Below are 24,626 nucleotides of genomic sequence, written 5' to 3' on the forward strand. Positions count from 1 at the left end.
GACAAATTTAAGACCTATACTGAATAGAGAGTGAACTATCTACCTCAATCCAAACTGCCCTCCATAAACAGTGATGAACAAAATTGCCCAGCTTCACTTGACCTGTATTTCCACAAAAACAATATTTCTTGAAATACATAACTATGGCAGAATGCAGTATAATCAGAAAGGAAGGAGAACCTGGGTGGGTGGCGAGGGGGGTGGGGGTGGGGGTGGAACTTGGAGTTAAGTAGCTTTTAGGGATGTAATGAGTTGCCTATGATATTTAGGAAAGCTCTTTGCAACTACACTGGACCTATTTTTGTGCTGAAAGGGGCATATGTGCTAAGGTAGGATTTAGTGGTGAGGGAGAGAGTCTATTAACTAAATTTAAGCTAATTACCAGTTGAAACATCATTGTACATTTTTTTTTAAACATAATTTAATAAACCTTTCTCCTGAGTTCTCAGTGGGTGTTTTCTATGAAATGCCTTTTTAGCAACTAGCAAATTAAAAAATATTTAAAAGTAGACAAGAACAGTAATAGCAAGATTGAGGTTTTTTATGAGTACTTTTTTGTTGTTGCAGGGTGAAAAGACATTTTTTTGATGAGGTGCACAGAAATATGATAACTTTGCTCTAAAACCTGATAGCTTTGCTCTGAAAAAAAAGGAATTCCTCAAAAAGAAAAAAAATCATTAACAAACAAAAACAAAAACAATGCTCTCAATTCCCCTTCCTCTCCTTAAAGTGGAACTAAACACAGAACTTCCTCCCTGCTCTAAAGTATTAGCAACAGCATAATAAACTTTATGGGGAAAAAAATCTTAATAAATTACAATTGTGGAAATGCTAAAAATGTGAAGATTTCAGTTTCACGTTTGCCAAAGGCACTAAAAGGGTTCCAACCCAGTTTTCCTATATGGAGCACTGCTTTAGCAGAGCTCTCCTGCACTCTATTCTCAGTTGTGGATAAGAATTTTTGCAGCAACTCAGTGTGAAATAAAGACTTTTGATTGTGTGCTGTGCAAGAGTTCAGGACAGCTTTAAGGGGGATGAATGAAGCAGAGAAGATGAAGAAATAGGAGAGTGATAGGACGGAACATCCCTGCAAGCCTGACTTTCCTGACTTAGGGTGGGAACACACTAGGCAGAATCGCATATGCGGTTTCAATAGCACATAGTGGAAAACGCATATGCGATTCTGGCTAGTGTGTTCCTCCCCGGAAATTTTGACTTTAGCTGAAAGTCATATTTTTCAAGGAGTGATTACAGAGAGTATAGGATTAGACAATGCACAGAGGCATGTGGATCGAACATACCTGTGTGTTTACCATAGGTAGCTTTGCCTTGATTCGGTATACTTTAAAGTGATAGAATAAATACAAATATATATATATATATATATATATATATATATATATATATATATATATATATATATATGTTCCTATTTGATATATATATATATATATATATACACACAGTATATATATATATCTATATATCTATATATGTCTATATATTTATCTATATATCTGTATATATATCTATATATATCTATATATATATCTATATATATCTATATATATCTATATATATATATATATATATATATATATATATATATATATATATATACCGGTATATATATATATATATATATATATATATATATATATATATATATATATATATATATATATATATACCGGTATACACATATATATATATGTTCTTATCCTATTTGTGTAGCAAGTTGGAGGATTTCAGCAAAATTTGGTGACATCACAGCGAGTGAAAGCATGCGCCGCTACCATCTGGTAGTGTGGGCAGTAATGTAACCCAATATGGCAGAAAAAAAGTGTTAGAACATATTGTCTGACATCACAGATAGGTAAATGAGGCTGTTGGGAAGTAGCTGTGCTGTTCCTTTCACATGCTTAGTAAGAGGTCAGGTCTGCTTTAAAAAGCCTGAAGCAGTGAAATGCTACCAGAAGAGTTATTGTGTAGCATGCTGCAGCTTGCCGACTCTAATGTAAATGCAGCACCTTTAATGCTTCTTAGGATGGAAGTGCAAATAGCGTGGGTGGTCCCATGAGAAGCAGCCATTTTCAAAACAAACATAGCATTCACCAAGAAAAAGAGATCAAGCACCCCAACACTAATGTACATTAAATTGCTCATTTAATAATTTATTAAGCAAACCAGTGCTTAAGCTGCAGATGGTACCTTAGTGAAGGTTATTTACCATTAATACTAATGCATTATTAAACCAGTAATTTAATCTGTTGTTGGCATGGTCACCTGTCTGCAGCAGTTAATGTGTAATAGGCATTACTTGACAGCAATATGTTAGTTAAAACAATATTCACAGGACAAAGCTTCTCCTCACTTCCTGTAGCTGTTGCAATTGGACCCCTTGAATTTGCAAACTGCCAGCAGCCGAAGGGTTAAGCTTGAAGCTGTGAAGCTCAGAGCAGTTGTTGATTGTATGGGTCCTGCGCATTCCAGGGCTCAGTTTCCATGGCAGCCGACATGGCAGCTTGAAATAGGCAATTCAGAATAAGGAAGGTAGAGATGGGAAGGAGTCATTACATTAGTTTCTCAATTAGTAGTTTCGCAATTAGTATGCTGTGCCACTATTGCTGTTCCCAATTCTACCCTATGTGACTTATTTTTATAGATTTTAGCAGGTAAAGCCACTTGTGCGCTTCACTGATGACGAGAGGATTAAAGAGAATATTTTGTGACTGCCTGGCACTTTTAAACCACAATAATGCATACGCATGGCAATCACGGGTCTATACCATGTGCAAAAGAAATCCGCAGATGTGCACACGTGTGTGTATGAGATGATAGTGGGGTTGGCATGAAGTGTGATGTATATGTATAGAAAGTGAGGTTACACAAACACAATACGAACTGTATTTAGAGATAATCTATGGAATCATTCACATTCTGACTATTCAAGTTTGAAATGGATCAAACGATAAAATAGTTTAGTACATTTAGCCGTAACCTTTAACCCTTACTAGAACTAGAATAGGAATTTATATCGGTATAAGTAATATATTTTGATATACTGTGTAAACAAAATGTTGTCAAACTGGCATTCCATAAACTAGTTATTAAAGAGGAACTCCAGTGAAAATAATGTAATGAAAAAGTGCTCCATTTTTACAATAATTATGTATAAATAATTTAGTCAGTGTTTGACAATTATAAAATCTCCCCACTCCCTGATTCACATTCTGACATGTATCATATGGTGACATTTTTACTGCTGGCAGGTGATGTCAGTGGAAGGAGATGCTGCTTGCTTTTTTTGGCAGTTGGAAACAGCTGTTATTTCCCATAATGAAACAAGGCTCCCACTGTGTGATGTCAGGACTTCAGAGCTGTGAGCTGCTGACATCACACTGTGGGAGGGGTTTCACCACAATATAAGCCATACAGAGCCCCCTGATGATCTATTTGTGAAAAGGAAAAGATTTCTCATGGCAAAGGGGGTATCAGCTACTGATTGGGATGAAGTTCAATTCTTGGTTACGGTTTCTCTTTAAGTTGTTAAAAAATTGTCAGTCACCAAAAGATGTATTGCCCAGAACAATCAGGAAGCTCCTCCTCCTTACAATTCAACATCACATCCAAATAAAAAAAATAGGGGTTTCTATGGAGCTAGGGTAGATCTTACTATTCAAAATAGCATTACATTAAAGAGGAACTTCAGCCTAAACAAACATACTGTCATTAAGTTACATTAGTTATGTTAATTAAAATAGATAGGTAATATAATCTCTTACCCACCCTGTTTTAAAAGAACAGGCAAAGGTTTGTGATTTCATGAGGGCAGCCATCTTTTTGGTTGAAAGAAGGTGACAGGGAGCATGAGACACAGTTCCAACTGTCCTGTGTCCTAATCACCCCTCCCAGTTGCTAGGCAATAAGCACAACAACATCAGAAATCCCATCATGCTTTGCACAGCAACAGGGGAAAAAAGCCCGGCCAGTTTTCTTTGATGGGGCAGAGCTTAGCTAAATATGCAGCTAAAAATAAGACTTTTATAAGAAAAACAATGTTCTGATGCTGTGAAACTGTTAGAGAAGCACCAAGCCTTTTCAGTACTGCTGAGTAGATTTTTAGTCTGGAGGTTCACTTTAATTGCATCACATGAAAGTTCATAGTATCACATAAGTTTATTTTAGTTTCATATAACATGAAGTCACTTCTTCAGAGGCATACAAATAGAAACATAAGCTATGATTAAGGAGTCACGTTTGCTCCTATAGGCGCGCGTGAGCTTTTATCCTGTGTGTCATTGATGTCCTAATAAAGACTGGACTTTTAAACCAAGCCATCGGTGTAGCGGGATATCTTTTCCTTAACTAATAGAAACATATACATAGACTCAAGGTGAAACCAGTCCCAGAAAACTGTGATGCAGGATTGGCAAACCCAAATGCTGAGTGCATCTCTCCTCAGTCTGAGGTGAAGCCTCTCTCTCCTGCCAACCTAAATTCTCCATCTATGCCACCTGTGGTCAGTTTGTATGTTTATATTTTTATGCCACTGAAGAAGTGGCTTTTGGCCATGAGTCACCAAAAGATGCTAAAAAAAAATACAAAATCAGTGAAGGAGCACTTTACAGAGTATAGGCTTCACAGTATCACTGTATAGGATACACTGTCAGTGCACTATATTTTATGATGTAGAGTGACCACAGACCTGATCTTCAGCCTCCTTGTGGCTAATGGCCAAGCGCAAAGTGGAATCAGCTGGTTTATTTTTCTTTAGTTAAATTCCAGTCATGACAAGGCTGGGAAACATCGTAGAAACTGAATGATCCCACATAGTTGGTCTGAATTGATGAAAAGTTTACTGCAAAATTGTGCAAATCTTGCCTGGTTTATAGCACATCTAATGAACACTTACAAGGGATCCTGAAAAAGTAGTGGATTAATGTTTGCGTTCTTCTAGCCATGTGTCCAAAACTCAAAACAAAACAAAACAAAAAACAGGACAACTGGACGTACCAGTAAGTGAGTGGTGACGGCGGAGGACGCGTGAATGCTGCAATACAGGAAGGTGCAGCATAGCCAGCATAGGCAAGGGGGAGAGCCCGTGGAAAAAAACCTCTGTACATGAATTGCATCTAGGAACATGTGAGTGTGGTTTTTAATAAAGCAAAGATGTTTTTAAACTGGATTACGCTATGGATGGCTTTTATTTGAGGTATCTGGAATATATGAAGTATGAGCATTGATAGTGGAACCAGGACCAGGACTTGATGCACCGAGGCTTCCTGGACTTATGTGATATCTGACCAGTTTAGCAGTGGTCACTGCTTAATCAGTGAGTCTGTTTCCTGTTAGGTGCTATCTGGTGGTGGATTAATGACAAGTGTTGGCATCAGAAGCATTGATGATTTCAAGTCTCAGCAGTGAAATGATGGACTGTTTATGATAGTTTGATTTGATTAAGATGTGCGCTGGACTTTTTGCCATGAAATTGTATTGATTGATTGGGATGGCATGTCGGGGCATCAATCTCTAGCAGATTTAACAACTTAAGTACCAGCGGTCTTCACCCCTCCCCCCCCAAAGAAATCGGCTCCTGACCAGCTCACAGGGCTCTGCCGTCATAGAGATGGCAGGGCGAGCGAGCTGCGGCCGGGCAACAGACAGGAGCATTCTCCTAGCCATGTGTCAGAACACGTTCCGGCAGGTATTAGGGGATCAAAACAGGGTGTACATTTCAATCGCCACCGTTGGTAAGCATTTAAGAGAGATTTGTGAAACAAATTTTATTCAGTGCATCACGACAAATATGCTTGTGTGGTTTTGAATTAATTTAATTGTTGCATTTCCTTTCTGCCTAAAACAATTAGAACAAGGCATAGAGCCGGTACTGTCTATATGGAATTATAGCTGTTTTAATGTAGCATTGCACATAGGAGTGGCAGCATGACAGCCATATTTTAAAATGACCCTTTGTCAAGTGTCACACAGAAACATCATTGTTATTGTCATTTTCATCAGGGGCATAAAGATGCCCCTGATGAGTCACTATGAGTGACGAAACCAGTAGGGCAGAACTACTGTACTACTACTACGGAAGTAGGACAGCATGATGAGTTTGGCATCTGGAGTCTAGAGAGTGCAAAGCTCGCAGGAGCTGGCCAGACGGTCTATGCATGGGGTTGAGACTGTAGAAACTCTGAGCCCATGTCACAATTTGAGCACAGGAGTGTGTAATTTTAACAAATAAATTCTTGTTATAGTTTTATGTAATGGTGGATGTGAGTTTTTATGTTTAAAGGTTTATGCATATGAAGAATGTGAATGGTGAAGCTGAGGGGGAGAGTTTGTGATAGAGAGGGGGTAGCCTCAATAGGCCAGAAGTGCTGCATATCCATTTTGTAGGGGGTCCTGTGTTGTAGGTAAGGTGGTGGCAGTCACTCATGGAGTGTATCCTGTTGTCAAGGTCTGTCTTCCATGCGTAGGGTAGATTGGAGGCATATTTGCAAGCTGAATCACTTGTTCACTGGACTGTACTACAGAGCGCTGTCTACATTAACTTTTTATGCATGAATTTTGGTTTTCAATCATATGTAATTGATGTGTTTATCATAGCAGTGCTTTACTTTAGAGAAACTTTGGGTTGCAAGGCTGCACAGAGCAGAAGCTTTTTTACTTATTTTAACACCAAGGGCTCGATTCACAAAGTGGTGCTAAACCCAGTTAGAGACTTTAGGCATGATAACCATTGCACCACATTGGTAAAAAGCCAGTTAGTCGTGATAAGTTTAGGTGTGATAAGTTTAGGCATGATAAGTTTAGGCATGATAAGTTTAGATACGTTTAGATCGCGCACAAAGTCCCGCACGCAAAGCAGCGCCATTAACCACTTGCCGACCGCACGCTTATACCGTGCGTCGGCAAAGTGGCAGCTGCAGGACCAGCGACGCAGTACTGCGTCGCCAGCTGCAGGCTGATTAATCAGGAAGCAGCCGCTCGCGCGAGCGGCTGCTTCCTGTCAACTCACGGCGGGGGGCTCCGTGAATAGCCTGCGGGCCGCCGATGGCGGCTCGCAGGCTAAATGTAAACACAAGCGGAAATAATCCGCTTTGTTTACATTGTACGGCTCTGCTGCGCAGCAGCGCCGTAAGGCAGATCGGCGATCCCCGGCCAATCAGCGGCCGGGGATCGCCGCCATGTGACAGGGGACGTCCTGTCACTGGCTGCACAGGACGGATAGCGTCCTGTGCAGCCCGGATCTCCGGGGAAGGGAGGTAGGAGAGGGAGGGGGAGAATGTCGCCACGGAGAGGGGCTTTGAGGTGCCCCCCCCGCAACATGCCTGCACGCAGACGCGATCAGACCCCCCCTGCACATCATCCCCATAGGGGGGAAAAAAGGGGGGCGATCTGATCGCTCTGCGTGCACCCTGATAATGCAGCCCACCCAGCACAGATCCCAACAAACAGCGCTGGTCCTTAAGGGGGGGTAAAGGGTGGGTCCTCAAGTGGTTAAACTCTATGCGAAGTGCACCAGACTTTGCTAGCGCAAAACTTTTGATCAGCTGTGCACTGCGGTGCTAACCCAGTTGGTGCTTAAACTTATCACGCCTAAACTTATCACACCTAAACTTATCATGCCTAAACTTATCACACCTAAACTTATCACACCTAAACTTATCATGCCTAAACTGAGTTTAGGCGTGATAAAGGGCTTTTCACCAGCGTGCTAACTGTTAGCACCGCTTTGTGAATCAGGCCCCTAGACTAACCCATTGACTAGAGCAAATCTTGAAACTGCTATCTGGCAATTTCTGATAGTAACACTGTGGAATAAATGTGCTTTATGGGAGTGATAAAAGAAGTATCTCTGCACCCAATTAGTGTGTGCTGGGGCATAGAAACGAGAACCATAACTGTATATAGAACTATATGGCCAAAAAACAGCACCACACATATACTGTATATGCAAAAAGGTATCACAATTTTATTATATTTCAAAAAATCATTATCAGTGGTTAAAAAAACAGTTAAAAATAGTCCATTCCACTAGAACCATAATAAACCATCTTATATATCATATGACACATAGATAATCATTATCATATAGAATTGGTAGAGGAAAATTGAATAGCAACCACCTGAGGTGATCATATAGAGCTACCAGCAGGTGAAGAACCTGAGTATAGTATTGTACCAAATAGCGCAAAAAAGAGAGGTCCTGGCGGACCAATCATGAACATGAATGTGCAAAATCATACAGTATAAAGTGGCAGAGTGCTGTGAGTTAGGCGACTATGATCCCAGAGTCACTGAGGTGTGCAACAAAGAGGCAATACTATACCCAGACCATAAGGAGGAAGGATCCAAGTGGAGAGGAGGAGGGAGCCCCAGACGGACGACTCCACCGGTATCGCGGCGGTCAAGCCGCTTTATCAATAGATGCAGGGGGAATCTCTATTTTTAAATGTTTTAACCACAGATAGTGATGTTTTGAAATATGATAATAAAATTGTGATACCCTTTTTCATATATATGTGTGGTGCTGTTTTTGGTCCATATAGTTCTATATACAGTTATGGTTGTGCTTTATGGGAGCATAAAAACAAAGTAATCAAGCACAAATATTATTTCCCATTAACCACTTAAATACATACAGGCATACATGAAATACGTGGAATTTCCCTTTAAATGTGTACAGGTTATGAAATCCGTTATGAATGTTTGGCACATAGAATAAGCTCCTAGACAAGTAAAATAAAACTAACGATGGCTCCCCCATGTGGACACTTTGATGTATTTTTTATGAGGAGGAAAAGCTAAGAAGATATTCAGATTTACTAAACAAACAATAGCAGTTATTTTGGTGTCAGGATCAGTAGTAAAATAGGAGCTGGAAGAAAATTTTATATTGAAAGCATAGGTTTTGTTGTCCTCTGAATGAGCCAATAAACTGTATCATCCTAAATCTAAACTTTCTGTTGTAAATGAACATTGTAAGGAAGAAAATCTTACATGCAAAGTGCTGTAACCACCATCAGTCAGTGAAATTTCATTTCCCTAGGTCAGACCAATGCAGCATGCATTCTGGCCAGACCAGTAGCGGTTAATGTATTGCAAATATGAATAATTAAGTATATATTATTACGTTAATGGTTATGATGCATAATGTAACAACCTTGTGGGAGGACAGGGAATCCATTTAAAACAACTTGAGCTGCAATGTGACTTGTTTTGAAGTTGCAGAAAACTAGGATGTTTTAAAGTGAACCCGAAGTAAAAATAAAATGAGGAGATAAACAATTATATTTATCCTCTACTCCTAAAAATGACTTTTTTTTAAAGTATCCCAGGGTTTGATTTTATATTTAAACATTTACAAAGTAGGTTTAATGTTTTACTGTCTCTAATCAGTGGCAGCCTATTGAGTGTCCTAGAGTTAGAAAAAGGTCAATAGTTCATGTATTTTACCTTTCTTAGAAGTGGTATTCTGCCAGGAAAACTTTTATGGCTGTAATTTGCTTATCAGTAATGTTTACTATATATTTCTGACAAGCTACTGACAAGACAGAAGCTGTCACTTCCATGCCTAGAAATTAACTCTTTCAGGCAGCAAAACAAATCAAGTAAAACAGCCTGGTTATTAATTTGTTTTGTACTGTACATGAATTAACATAACAGATTTGGACAGCACCATCAAAATTATAAATTTAAAGTATAATAATAATTCGGTGGAGTGTGCTAAGTGGGTATTAAGAACATCAAATATTTCAACAAGAAGGAGAGCCCACCAGTAACAGCACCAAACCACTCCAAGATAATTCAATATGTATAAACTTTATTGACAATCGATAACAAATTATAAAATCAATTAAAAATCACACAAGGTGATTACAGCGGTACACATGGAGATCACCACAATTAAACACCTCTCCCCACAAGAGGCCTCAAATTAAATGCCAATCACAAATTGAATAAATAAGTGCATCATATCATATCATAAAAAATCCATTGCCATTAGAGTCATGTGTGAATAAATAAGCATAAAGCTATATAAAGAATACTTATATTGCACAATTCCAATTCTTTAGTAGCTAATAGAAATAGTGTGGTCCTTGGAAGACCTCCTATAGAGATTAACACAGTGGATAAAGCACTAATCTATATACACAGTATATTCAGCGCATAGTGACAGGGGGGAGAGAACCCCAAGAACACCAAAGGATATAGTGCAAAAATGAAGGGCAAGAATTAAAACTTACGTGGCAGAGGCTGGAGTGAGAGGTGGGCACCGCTGTGCGCCTGTGTGGGCACAGCGGTGCCCACCTCTCACTCCAGCCTCTGCCACGTAAGTTTTAATTCTTGCCCTTCATTTTTGCACTATATCCTTTGGTGTTCTTGGGGTTCTCTCCCCCCTGTCACTATGCGCTGAATATACTGTGTATATAGATTAGTGCTTTATCCACTGTGTTAATCTCTATAGGAGGTCTTCCAAGCACCACACTATTTCTATTAGCTACTAAAGAATTGGAATTGTGCAATATAAGTATTCTTTATATAGCTTTATGCTTATTTATTCACACATGACTCTAATGGCAATGGATTTTTTATGATATGATTTGATGCACTTATTTATTCAATTTGTGATTGGCATTTAATTTGAGGCCTCTTGTGGGGAGAGGTGTTTAATTGTGGTGATCTCCATGTGTACCGCTGTAATCACCTTGGGCCTGATTCACAAAGCGGTGCAAACACTTTGCACGCCCATGAAAAGCCCTTTATCACGCCTAAACTTAGTTTAGGCGTGATCTGAAGGAATTCGCGCAAACTCCCGCGCGCAAAGTTTTGCGCGCGTAGCGCACAGCGCACCGTGCTTCGCGCGAAGTGCCCATTAAGCCCTATGGGACTTTGCGAGCGGGAGCTTCGCGCGATTTAGAGCACAAAGCGGTGATAACTTTGCTAGTGCAAAGGTTATCACGCCTAAAGTCTTTTAGGCATGATAACTGAGTTATCACCGCTTTGTGAATCAGGCTCCTTGTGTGATTTTTAATTGATTTTATAATTTTTTTATCGATTGTCAATAAAGTTTATACATATTGAATTATCTTGGAGTGGTTTGGTGCTGTTACTGGTGGGCTCTCCTATTTGTACTGTACATGCACATTTGAAAGAAAGGGGGAGAACCGAGAGCCCGATATGGTGTAGTATGTTAATAAGGTTGATGTCTGATGCAAACACAAACAATGGTTATACTCACAAGGACGGGTCGCCTCCAAGGCAACCACTGGATAAGCAGGTGGGGAGAATTGTAACCTGACCCCGCTCAGGGTTAAAAAGTCGCTCTCTGTAGATAGAAGGAAATGGGGATACACCCCTCCACCAAGGGTGGACTAAACAGTTATGTGGTATAACAACAGAGGTGCCAAGTAAAGTAAAATTAGTTAAAAAGGGGTAAGTGAGTAGACTCACCTCCCTTCTGAAAAAATGGCCAGACAACGCGCAGCTTACTTCAAGTTTAAAGTAACATTTATTATGAGCTCCAAAAGTGCAACGTGTTTCACGGGTAACAGTCCCGCTTCTTCAGGCAAACAATTTTTGGAGGGAGCAAAGTCGGGTCAAGAGCCAGATAGAGGCGCTATATCTGGCTCTTGACCCGACTTTGCTCCCTCCAAAAATTGTTTGCCTGAAGAAGCGGGACTGTTACTCGTGAAACGCGTTGCACTTTTGGAGCTCATAATAAATGTTACTTTAAACTTGAAGTAACCTGCCCGTTGTCTGGCCATTTTTTCAGAAGGGAGGTGAGTCCACCCACTTCCCCCTTTTTTAACAATTTTAACTAATTTTACTCTACTTGGCGCCTCTGTTGTTATACCATGTACATGCACATGTTTATCTCTCATCATGTCACATGCCATCTCCTGTACACTTTAACAACAAGACTGAAGGGCCTCCACTGCAGGGCTAAAAGATGGCTTCCACAAACACACTTCTTGCAGATAATGGAGTTTGATTATGAGTCTGTGCAGGACACCATGTCTAGCCCCCTTCTCTAGGTAACTGTGAGATGTTTTAAAAGCAGGATCTCTTCTTTCACCTCAGATTAAAAGATCAATGCTGCGCTACATATCCTGTGTCATATAAAAAATGCATATAGCATAACGTACTGCCTTTATCTCGGGCATTACTGTGAGTTCTTCTGAAGTCATCTGTGTCAGCAGTAAACTGTGTCTGCTACTGCTTGTATTAAAATGTTGGCAGCTATGCACAGAGATAATATTAGATACACTCAAAAATACCATTTATTTCAAACATTTCAATTAAAACAGAAAATTTCCAGTGTGATTTATGTACACGACAAACAATGGCTGTCAACATCACTAGTCATTCAGGAGCTCCATCCTGTTCACTCTGAACAGAAACTCTGTGTTCCTACTTCCTAGTAAATCCCCATAGACATCAATGCATTTCTATGAAATGGAATTATAAAACCACTACCTAAACGAGGGCTTTAATCCTCAGAGTCTTTCTGCACTGCTTCATGATGTGAAGGACTCAGGATGTGAAGAACTTCGTCATCCTTCACACCAGGGACCTTCTTATCCAGGGATGGGACCCGTGTCTTCCGGACACAGTGCACTTTAGGGTACCTCTTAACATTAATTTGCACCTGATTGAGAACCTCTTATCCCCAGTCCAAATAGTCCAAATAATCTGAACTCTGATGAAGCCATGAAACGCACGTCAGTCAAATATGTAATAATTATGAACCCATGCATCAAGATACCGGTTGACGTTGTTTTAATCGGCTAATGAATGGCTTATTTTGAAATATGTTTAGTGCTGTGCAATAGAAAAAAAATAATTCCTCATAACTGTCCAAAATTTTTTATGATTCTGTCTAATCTATTGCGGAAAACTGTAAAATATAAAATACATACCTATAATTGTACATTTCTCCCAGAGCAAAATGTACTTTAAATGTCTCCAATGTTGTTGTCAGTAAAGATTGCCATTAATGATACAATCCCGCCGTCGGTCGATTGTTTCCATATATTGCTATGTTTGATTAGAAACGATTGGTCATTCCCACTAATGGCCAAAAAACCTGCTAACTAATTCGATCAGATTTATGGAATCAATTTGTTTTTGGCTCAATTCCATCAATCTGATCAGATTGGTTAGAGGGTCAGCAACATAGGAAAAAGTAGTTTATAGTACATTTTACTTTAAAAGAAATGTACATTTTATATGTATGCATTTTTTAAATTTTACAATTTGTACACCATAGTTATCCTTAACAGACATTATAATATTAATTCCTTTATAAATGATGGTGAGTGCTTGGTATGCACGCTGGCACTCAGTTGTTATATAGCTAATTGAGCACTAGCTATTGGTTTTATTGATTATAGTAGGTGCAATCATGGAAACCAATAGCTGCCCCATGACTATACAATAGCCAAGTGCTGGTGCTCAAACTAAGCACCAGCGAATATAGACCACAGTAGGTGAGTATCAGTATGGGTGGAGGATAGTTTTAGGAATTGTTTTAGCAAGATTAGTGTTAAGGCATAGTGTGGTGGAGTGGGTTAGATTTAATACCTTTGGTTAGGAGATGAAGGAATATGTTTATGGGAAAAGGTTTATATTTGGGGACAGGTTAGGGCTAGGTGTTAGCAAGGACCAAGGCATTGTTCAGGATTCACAACAGTGCAGAAAATCCCAACTTATAGAGGAACTCCAGTGAAAATAATGTAATAAAAAAAAGTGCTTCATTTTTACAATAATTATGTATAAATGATTTAGTCAGTGTTTGCCCATTGTAAAATATTTTAAATCCCTGATTTATATTCTGACATTTATCACATGGTGACATTTTTACTACAGGCAGGTGATGTAGCTGCTGCATGCTTTTTTGGCAGTTGGAAACAGCTGTAAACAGCTATTTCCCACAATGTAACAGGGTTCACGGACAGGAAACTGCCAGAAGTACCTTGGTACTCAGAGCTTCTTGTGGGAGGGGTTTCACCACAATATCAGCCATACAGCGCCCCCTGATGGTCTGTTTGTGAAAAGGAATAGATTTCTCATGTAAAAGGGGGTATCAGCTACTGATTAGGATAAAGTTCATGGTCGGAGTTTCTCTTTAAAGGAGTACTATCGATTGAAACGACTTTTTTTTTTAATACTGTATATTAGTGTACACATTACCACTAGTGCTAGGGGCACTTTATTTATTCACCCAGGTCTCTCTCTTGCTATCCCTGCTTAAAAATTCATTTCTCACACAGCTCATAGTAGTTTGGGTCACCCTGAGCTGCTTTGTTACTCTGTCACACAGCTCACAAATATATTTCACTGTGTCACTCACAGCATGCAGGAGACATGAGGAGAAATAGGCTGATCTGAGGTGGTAACAGGTAACTAAATGAGCTGGAATATTGCTGGAATATAACTAGCTATAAACAATAGTCTGTGTTTACACTTAGTCTGGCTGCCTGCTTGTGGTGATTCACTCCAGGCTGCATCCACTTTACAAGCTGCTGAGAGGGGCAGACCACTGTTTACAATTAGCATCATTAGTATCTTTATCAGTCAAGAGAAGCAAAGATAATAAACACACATTGCTAGAATCTTTAACCCCTTACCACCATATCAACAAGATTCTTTCAGCAAGGTGATAATTAAACTATAAACTGAGGAGTTGATAGCAACTCCCCTGTGCAGACATGGGCTTAGCCCTCTGGGAGCCCTCAGCATATAGATACATTTGTATCAAACACTGACGGCCAAAACTGACGGAGGATTTTACAGCTGAGAGGAACAGCTGTGTGAGGAATCAAATTGCTCCTAGTACTTGTCCTAATGTGTGCTACAACATACAGCATTTAAAAATAAATGCATACATCGATAGTATTCCTTTAAGTACTATTTCAAAGCCAATAGTAGAATCTTGGTAACAGCACATTTGTCTTACCATCGGTTTCAACCGGTTTCACAAATTAACAGATTTCTGTTGTCGAGCCCAAATTTAAGGACCCATTGGCACTGTCAAGTTATGAAGAGTGCAGACTATGCAACCCTACCGTCTTTTTATTAATTCATGTATTTTACATCACTGAAGGGTCACATTGATTTTCTAGCCTTTGCAGTTTAATCAGAGATTCATAAGAACTACAGTGAAGCCAGCAACAAAAGTATGCACTCACTATGAACATTCACACTTTTGATAATTGATAACGCCTCTTCTAATAACTGTCATTGAATAGTTTTTTCCCTCAAAGGCATGAATAAAACACAAAGTCTGCGTTTATAAATGTCTTTTTTTTTTGTTTAGAGATAATAATCTCATGTTGCTATGTTCCTCCTGTGATGTTATGGTGCTCATATCTTTGGTATCTTCCAGTAATAAGGTAGCTCCACTGGGATGCCTGTCTCATGCAGGCTCCTCCCAATACTTACATTATTTAATTACCATGACATTTTGTAGACATTAACAGTTCAATGGGCTTAGTAAGGTACTTTTATTACATTTCCACTTGTTATGGTGCCTAGTGTTTTATATGTAGTCTATATGTAACATAACAACAACCTTACAAAAACATAGAAATACCAATGTACAATGGTTGTTACTTATTCATCAGTTTTGAGGATAGCCTATTATCCCTGTGTTGATCTGTCCTGTTTAGATTGTTTTAGAAGCTCTTGTGAGAATCTCATAATGGCTCCTAAAACCACAAAGTCAAGCCCATAATGAAAATGTAACTGTCAAGGTGATGGCTATTTTTCAGAAGGACCTCTCAATCATTTTTAGATGTTTAATGATGTGGTCATATTTATGAGGCAAGGGGATCACTATGTGGTTTTTTCTAAACTTGCTTGTCACCATAATGTATTAAAGTGAGTTAAACTTTATTGAACCGATCACATAGACATAACAGGAAATGGTATCAATAAGTAAAGCTGTGATGGACAGACAAGGTTATGCATGCTGAGTGGGTCAGGCTTTTAGGCACATTATCTGACTGTTAATGCTGTCTTTAAAAAAAAAGTGATTGAAGATGTTACAGTAATGATGCATACATTTTTCAGCATACCTATTAAGCTACTATAAATAAATGCATTCCAGCTGGTCCACAAGTTTTACTCACATAGTGATTCTTTCCAATCACTGTGTAGTTTTTGTGAGAGATGCCAACAATATGAGCTTTACTTGCTGTAACTGGATTGCATCTTCCTCGGCACTTTACAGAGAACATAGTCATGTTACTAGACAAAGACAAGACACATAACATTTATATTGCAATTTTCCCCTGGTGGACTCAAAGTACCAGAGCTGCAGCCACTAGGATGTGCTATATAGGCAGTAGCAGTGTTAGAGAGTCTTGCCCAAGTTCTCCTTACTGAATAGGTGCTGACTCACTAAACAAGAAGAGACAAGATTCAAACCCTGGCCTCATGTGTCAGAGGCAGAGCCCTTAACCAGTACAATACCCAGCCAGTTATTTTGGGTGCCAGTTGAAGCCAATAGTAACAATATTGTTAACATATAGTGACCAATATTGTACTATTAAGCACTTGTAACTAATCTACTCCTACCCTATCTCCACACTTTTGCCTAATCCTAACCATTAAATCTGATCTCCTCCAATCCTGAATGCTCCACAGCCAATGTACAGTGCTGTGCTATATCACAGCAAAACACTAGCTCCCAAACAAACCACTGTACACTGATTGATGACATTTGGCTACATGGTAGCCAAGCACTAGCTAAAGAAAAGGCAATTGTCAGCACCCAAAATGAGCACCTGCCGCTACTGGCTACTGGCTCTGTGGTGAATTCATCTGATTCCTAATGTCACTGTCATAGTCTAAAGCCTCTTTCACATGTTCAAGTGCTGTCACCTGGCAAGGATCGGGACTTGATCTCCCAGTTGACATTGCTGGGCAGAGGCTGTGTCCCTAGTTCTGTTATTATCGGGAAAGGTGGAGGGTTGATGTGCAATGCACAACAGAGCGGGAGGGCTCTGGAGGGGGAACAATAGCCTCAGGCTGTGCCTGAGCAAGCTGTTTCGGCAGGCCGGATTTCTCAACGGCGCAAACACCATATACTCGCTGAAGCAGTCTTTATCGCCCACCATGGCCCAACTTATTCTAGTGTGTACGAACCTTTAGGAAAATTTGGGAGGGAACTAATTACACATTTTATTGTGCTGTTCAAAGGTCCATAGGATATTGGTCCATAATCTAAGGTTCTTGAAGTTCATCCCTATATTTTGGCCACACACTGGCAGACTGACCTGGCAGATTATTATTAGGTCAGCTGTGGTTTACTGAAGAAACAGAGCAATGAAGGCTCATTGTATTGACTGTAAACGTACAATCAGGTGCTGAGAAAAATAGTAGGATAGCATGACACCACACTTCAAGTTATCACAGTGAAACTTTAATGCTGTGCACAGCACATTTATGGAATTAACGTAATTGACGCTGGCAGATTAGTGAGATTCTCATCAAACGCCTAATCAGATCACAAGAATCTTGAAAAATGGTTTTGTGTAACTGACATTATAATTTAGACACTAGCGGACAAATTCTTGCTATCGGTGCTCTGTATTTGAATTCTTAAAGCAAGATTTATGAGTGCAAAAAGAATAAAATAGAAAATACTGGTATATGAAACTGCAGTCTAACATGCAATGGAGAAAAATGAAAGGACGGATTATTGTGATTAAGAAAGAACCCCCATCCTGTGTGCTTGGATCAAGACAGCTGTGGCCCAAACTAAAGAAAACAAATAAAATCATGTTTTCATAGCATTTAACTACGGTATGTAGAATAGCCACTAGTATAATAAATTACCATTTATTCAAATACATCGGTCTCAGAAAAATCCATAACTAACAAGGGTATCAGATGTTTGGTTCCTCTAAATCCTTTTACGTCTCATAAGACATTACAAAAGTAGGACTCTGCGCCAATTTTAAGTGATGCATAATTAGGGCTTAAGCTAACATTATGCTTTTTTAGCTACAGCACTAAGATGGCCAGCTAGGTGATATTTCTTAAAATATATTCAGTCTTTTACTTAAACACTGTCCACTTTAATCAAGACATTTTACTTGTTTAAATGGCATCATGTTTTTAAAGGACTCCTGAGATATATGGAATATATGGAGGTTGTCGTATTTGTTTCCTTTTAAACAATACCTATTGCCTGGCATCCGGCTGATCTTTCATGCAACAGTCATGTCTGAATCTCACACCTGGGCAAGCGCACTGGTCCGCCGTTCGCGCACCTGCCTCGGACCACCTCCTACATAACATAAAACATAAATGCAAAGCATAAGCATAAGCACCTTATTATCACCAGCATGATCTTAGTGAATTGAAGCCCCTTCCAAGCCTCAATTCACTAAGATCATGCTGGAGATAATAAGGCAAGAGAAAACTTACCACCACACTTCAATCTTGCCTTATTAAGGTGTAGAGATACGTTTTCACAGTGAGAGAGTTATATTATCATTTCTGTCCTTAAAGCGGATCCAAGATGAAAAACTAACTATAACAATTAACTTGTCTATATCTAAAGTTTAGATAGTTTACACAGTATATCTAGCTGCAAACAGCTTGAACAGTTTATAATTATTTATTCCTGTGATACAATAAGGGCAGCCATGTTCTGTAGGTCACATTGTCAGAGGCTGAGGGCTGGAGATGCTATCAGCTTGCCTGTGTGTAAATTCAGTCCCCTCTCCTCCTCCCTCCTCCCCTCTGCCTCTGAAATCTGTGGCTAGTAATCTCCTCCTCCTGCCCAGACTGAGCTCCCATAAGCCCTTGCTACAGTGCCAAGGCACTGTGAAACCCTGTGGGCGTGGCTTTTTTAGTTTATAGGGAATTAGAGTATTAAAACAAAACAAAAAAAGTATTTGGCTTGAGGAATGCCATATAAACTACATGAAAGGAACACAATTATGCAATGAGTACAAGTTTATCTAGGATCCACTTTAAAGGGAAGGTTCAGGGACACTAAAAAAAAACAAAAAAAAAACGAAATCCACTTACCTGGGGCTTCCTCCAGCCCGTGGCAGGCAGGAGGTGCCCTTGGCGCTGCTCCACAGGCTCCCGGTGGTCTCCGGTGGCCGACCCGACCTGGCCAGGCCGGCAGCCAGGTCGGGCTTCTTCTGCGCTCCATAATGCATGTCACGCCGGCGCGCTGACGTCATCGAACGTCCTCTGGGCTGTACTGCACAGGCTCAGAACTACTGGAGACCACCGGGAGCCTGCGGAGCGGCGCCGAGGGGAACTCCTGCCTGCCACAGGCTGGAGGAAGCCCCAGGTAAGTGGATTTATTTTTTTTATTTTTTTAGTGTCCCTGAACCTTCCCTTTAAGTTACCTCCTCTGTAGTTATTTTCACATGGTTAATTAACAGCCTGTCTTTAACTTTAGAATTCTGTAGTTATTTTAAGGATTGAAATGTTAAGTTTACTACATGCTTTATCACCATGGTGATAACACTAGAAACAGCTCAGAAATGTTATTAAAGACAGGAGAGATAAGGTTAGTGAATTGAGGCCAATTTTCTTAAGTATCCACTAGGGTTCACCGGAAAGCCCCACAGGCAAATTCTGAATTTCATGTTCCAATTTTTGTGTTCTGAAGTAATTTTCTATTAACCACTTGCCGACCGCGCACTCATACCGCGCGTCGGCAAAGTGGCAGCTGCAGGACCAGCGGCGTCGCCGGCTGCAGGCTAATTAATCAGGAAACAGCCGCTCGCGCGATCGGCTGTTTCCTGTCATTTCACGGGGGGGGCTCCGTGATTAGCCTGCGGGCCGCCGATCGCGGCTCGCAGGCTAAATGTAAACACAAGTGGAAATAATCCGCTTTGTTTACATTTTTACAACGCTGCTACAGTAGCAGCGTTGTAGTAGATCAGCGATCCCCGGCCAATCAGCGACCGGGGATCGCTGTCACATGACAGCGGGGAGCCTGTTAGAGGCTGCACAGGACAGATCCGTTCCTGTGCAGCCTCCGAACTCTCGGGGAAGGGAGGGAGGAGAGGGAGAGGGGGAATCCTGCGGTGGAGGGGGCTTTGAGGTGCCCCCCCCCGCCACCCACAGCATGCAGGAGCGATCAGACCCCCCCAGCACATCATCCCCCTAGTGGGGAAAAAAGGGGGGCGGTCTGGTCGCTCTGCCTGTCATTTGATCTGTGCTGGGGGCTGTAGAGCCCACCCAGCACAGATCTGAAAAAGCAGCGCTGGTCCTTAAGGGGGGGTAAAGGCTAGGTCCTCAAGTGGTTAAAGTCAATGCCGGCTTCCCGGTTAACAACAAAGTAATGCTGCCATCACACAATTTGCTACATATTTTAGCGTAGGAACATGGTAAAAAAAACTGTAGTTTTCGAGAAAACAGATTTTAAATTTTCATAGGAAAAATTTTGTTAAACTGAGTAAAGTGCTGTGGTACTACACTGTACTGCATTCCGAGTTCTGAGTTCTGTATACACTCCATGAAAATGGACAGCGTGAAATCCCCCCTTCTCCTCGGCAGTCTGAGACATACCAGCTTGCATGATCCATGGTATGGGGGGGGGGGTGGAAGGGAGGGGTGACCAAGTCTCCCCCTCTCCCCCAGAGCCCTTGTCCAATCCATGGACAAGAAGGTCTTCCCCAGCTCCGGGTACCCTCGAGGAGGTGGAGGTCGTTGACACCATGGGGGGTGTTCATGGTGGCATCTGGGGGTCCCTAGATGACCTCCCCCTACCCAGATGAAATAGATATAGGGGTACGTACCCATTCCCACAAACAGTTAAAGAAAGAAATAAAAACACAACAAGACAATGAAAAAAAGTCCTTTATAGTCCTAAATTAACCATAAATACATACCGTTTCATTGATGACACCAATCCAACACCAATATTCTCTTAGGGCCTGCGCCACCGTCATCCCAATGAACTACATGGTCTTTTCACAATTTTTTTTTTTACCATGTTCCCACTAATCTCCCTAACATATGTAGCTTATTTAGTGACCATAGCATATGCGGGGGCTTTGCTATTAACCGCAGAAATCTGAGCCATTGACTTAAATGGCAGAACGGCACATGGTACTCGGAACAGAGTAATTTCTGATTTTCACAATTTAATTCAGAACGACCGAATTCTGATACAAAAATGGGAACGGTGGCAGCACGGTGGCGTAGTGGTTAGGGCTCTCGCCTTGCAAGCACTGGGTCCCCGGTTCGAATCTCAGCCAGGTCAACATCTGCAAGGAGTTTGTATGTTCTCCCCGTGTCTGCATGGGTTTCCTCTGGGCACTCTGGTTTCCTCCCACATCCCAAAAACATGCAGATAAGTTAATTGGCTTCCCACTAAATTGGCCCTAGACCAGGCATGGGCAAACTTGGCCCTCCAGCTGTTAAGGAACTACAAATCCCACAATGCATTTGCTTTTATGAGTCATGACTGTGGCTGTCAGACTCCTGCAATGCATTGTGGGACTTGTAGTTCCTCAACAGCTGGAGGGCCAAGTTTGCCCATGCCTGCCCTAGACTATGATACATACACTACACGATACATGCATAGTCATATGACTATGGTAGGGATTAGATTGTGGGCCCCTCTGAGGGACAGTTAGTGACAAGACAATATACTCTGTACAGCACTGCGTAATATGGCGGCGCTATATAAATACTTAAATAAATAAAAATAAACTTGAATCTGTTCCAATTTCGAGAGCTCATCCCTAGCATCCACTGACACTTCTGATAAATTTTGTGATATCACATCTCCCAGCGTGTGGCCACTGGCCAGCATTAGGTATAGTCAAATACAAGTAGTCCCCGACTTACGAACAACCCGCCGGTACAAACAGCATGGATTCTGTGATTCTGTGGGAACAAGTAAAATAAAAATGGACTTGTAGTTTTTGAGAAAATCGATTTTAAAAAATTCAAAGAAAAAATGGCTTTTAAACATGTATAAGCAGGTAGAGGGGGCAGAGGTGACACAGAGGGGGATACTGCAGGCACAGGTAGGCATAGAGGAAGTACAGGGGCAGAGATGGCACAGTGTTCCGACTTAAAAGAATACTGTAGGGGGGTTGGGGGAAAATGAGCTGAACTTACCCGGGGCTTCTAATGGTCCCCCGCAGACATCCTGTGCCCGCGCAGCCACTCACCGATGCTCCGGCCCTGCCTCCGGTTCACTTCTGGAATTTCAGACTTTAAAGTCTGAAAACTGCTTCACTTGGGTTGCCGTGTCCTCACTCCTGCTGATGTCACCAGGAGCGTACTGCACAGGCACAGACCATACTGGGCCTGTGCAGTACGCTCCTGATGACATCAGCGGGAGCAGGGACACGGCAATGCAGGCACAGTGGTTTTCAGACTTTAAAGTCTGAAATTCCAGAAGTGAACCGGAGGCGGGGCCAGAGCATCGGTGAGTGGCTGCACGGGCACAGGATGTCTGCGGGGGACCATTAGAAGCCCCGCGGTAAGTTCAACTCATTTTCCCCCGACTCCCCTACAGTGTCTCTTTAAGAACATATTCGGGTTAAGAGTAAACCTACATTCCCTATCTTGGTCGTTAACCGGGGACTCACTGTAATGAGAAGCCCAGCAAGTGATTTTGTTTATAAAAAAATAAGGTAAATAACTGCATACAATCTGTGCTTGGGTTCACTTCAATAGCTACAGTACTGTGCACAAAAAACTACTACAGTCTGTAACTCTTTTGTATTGTTGTTTGGTTTGCAAAAAACATACTGCTGGGGTAGAGTATGGCTAGTTTATTTTGTATTGCATTGTGTTATAACATAACTCAACCAAAAACAACATTTGCAGTCAGAGCAGGGACAAGGTCATCCAGCACCCAAGGCTGAGACACCAAAGTGCGCCCCTCCATCCTTCCCACCCCAGCTGTCACACACTGATTGCTATTAGACTAAGAGGGCCACAGGGCCCACAACCTCCCCAACACCTTAATATCTAATTACCTGGCTTGCAGTCACTGCCATGTATCCCCTTTTCCTATTTCTTTCTGCTTCATACACAATTAGGAATGACAGCTGAATGAATTGTGCGCCCCCTCCTACACTGCGCCCTTAGGCTGGAGCCTCTCCAGCCTATGCTTCGGCCCGGCCCTGTTTGCAGTGACATACGATGTCACTTTATGACACTTTCTCTATCACTCTCTCAATGTCACTATACAATGTCCTTGACTAAAGCCTGGTACACACCTTCATTTTTGATGAGTCAATCACAGACTAATCTTACCAATTCCTCGCAGCATGAGAGTTTACCTTCACAATCTGCTCACAGTATTCAAAATATGTTGACCCTCATACTACATGGAGGTGCTAAAATGAGTCAGTGATCAGCCAATCAAAACTGAAGGAGTGTACAAGGCTTATCTCTGTGTGCTCCAACGTGTTTTCTTCTAGCAACACACTGCATTTTCTCTGTTCCATCACATTGCATTTAATAAGGTGTGAACTGTTCATAGACTTTAAATCACAATGCGCAAACCAGCGTCCATTAAAATGCAAAGGAACATGCTAGTATTAGTGCCATTTGAAGTAATCTCGCTTCTCTGAAACAACTCCAACAGCAAAGATTTACTGTCCTGGAAAAAAAGGTTTTTTTTATTCATAAATTGTACTTTCCTGATCTGCATGCTTTTTCTAGTGAGTTACTCAGGATTACAACCAGAGAACCTGCTTTATCTACTAACATCTTCAGAAGGAGGCAGTAAATGGACCTCTCCATGTTTTTCTCATAACATGTTTACTTTATGTTTCCTTTTGGAGTCAAGTTGTAATAATGTACTGTGTCTTATATCTAGGTTGGAGGACACACTATGCTGCCTATTCGTTGGATGCCTCCAGAGAGTATCATGTACAGGAAGTTCACAACAGAAAGTGATGTCTGGAGTCTAGGAGTGGTACTATGGGAAATTTTCACCTATGGGAAACAACCGTGGTACCAGCTATCAAATAATGAGGTTTGTGTCTGCACCAGCCCAAGCTATTGTTATAGTTATCGCATTTCACTGATATTCGTATTTGGAATGCAATTTGCACTGGATGTTATAAGTTTTGAGGCTGTTACAAGGTTTGAGGTTTCTAATTCTACAGTAATCTTTCCAGCTCAGAATCGTACTGAACTTTTGCAAACTACCTGGTCTAACAAAGAAGGAATGAAGCTGATAGTAAAGGAATAAGGAAAGTCTGAACAAATGTCATTACATTGTTAGTTGTTACATAGTTTGGTTAAACAATACAATTATTAAATTCAACCAATTAAAAAACTCAAAAACTTTACTATGCAAGGAAGAAATCCCAGATAAAAAAGGGTATTGATATGGATTGAAGGAGATAGTAAAGAGAGAAAAGCATACCTCCCAACTTTTTGAGATGAAAAAGAGGGACACTTAAGCCACGCCCCGGCCACACCCCTGATCACGCCCCTGTCACAACCCTAGCCACGCGTACCATAAAGATTTCAGAAGAAAAATATGTTTATATGTTTTATAATATAATATAAACCACACTGGTCCTTTCTATTCTAGTTCATTTTCCTTCATATTAACATTTTTAAATTAGTAATATATCAATTTAAAGGAT

At 40.9% G+C, this 24,626-nt stretch overlaps 1 protein-coding gene across 6 annotated transcripts in view; it reads left to right on the plus strand.

The window, feature by feature from the left end:
* NTRK2 (neurotrophic receptor tyrosine kinase 2) overlaps positions 1 to 24,626 on the plus strand; it is a 384,661-nt gene that overhangs the window by 354,704 nt on the left and 5,331 nt on the right. For all 6 annotated transcript variants that reach the window (XM_068237090.1, XM_068237088.1, XM_068237097.1 and 3 more), the window contains one exon: positions 23,846 to 24,004. In XM_068237090.1, the coding sequence (XP_068093191.1) occupies positions 23,846 to 24,004 (159 nt within the window). The remainder of the gene's footprint in view (positions 1 to 23,845; positions 24,005 to 24,626) is intronic.

The sequence above is a fragment of the Hyperolius riggenbachi genome, chromosome 1 (assembly GCF_040937935.1).
Source record: "Hyperolius riggenbachi isolate aHypRig1 chromosome 1, aHypRig1.pri, whole genome shotgun sequence".
Lineage (NCBI taxonomy): Eukaryota > Metazoa > Chordata > Amphibia > Anura > Hyperoliidae > Hyperolius > Hyperolius riggenbachi.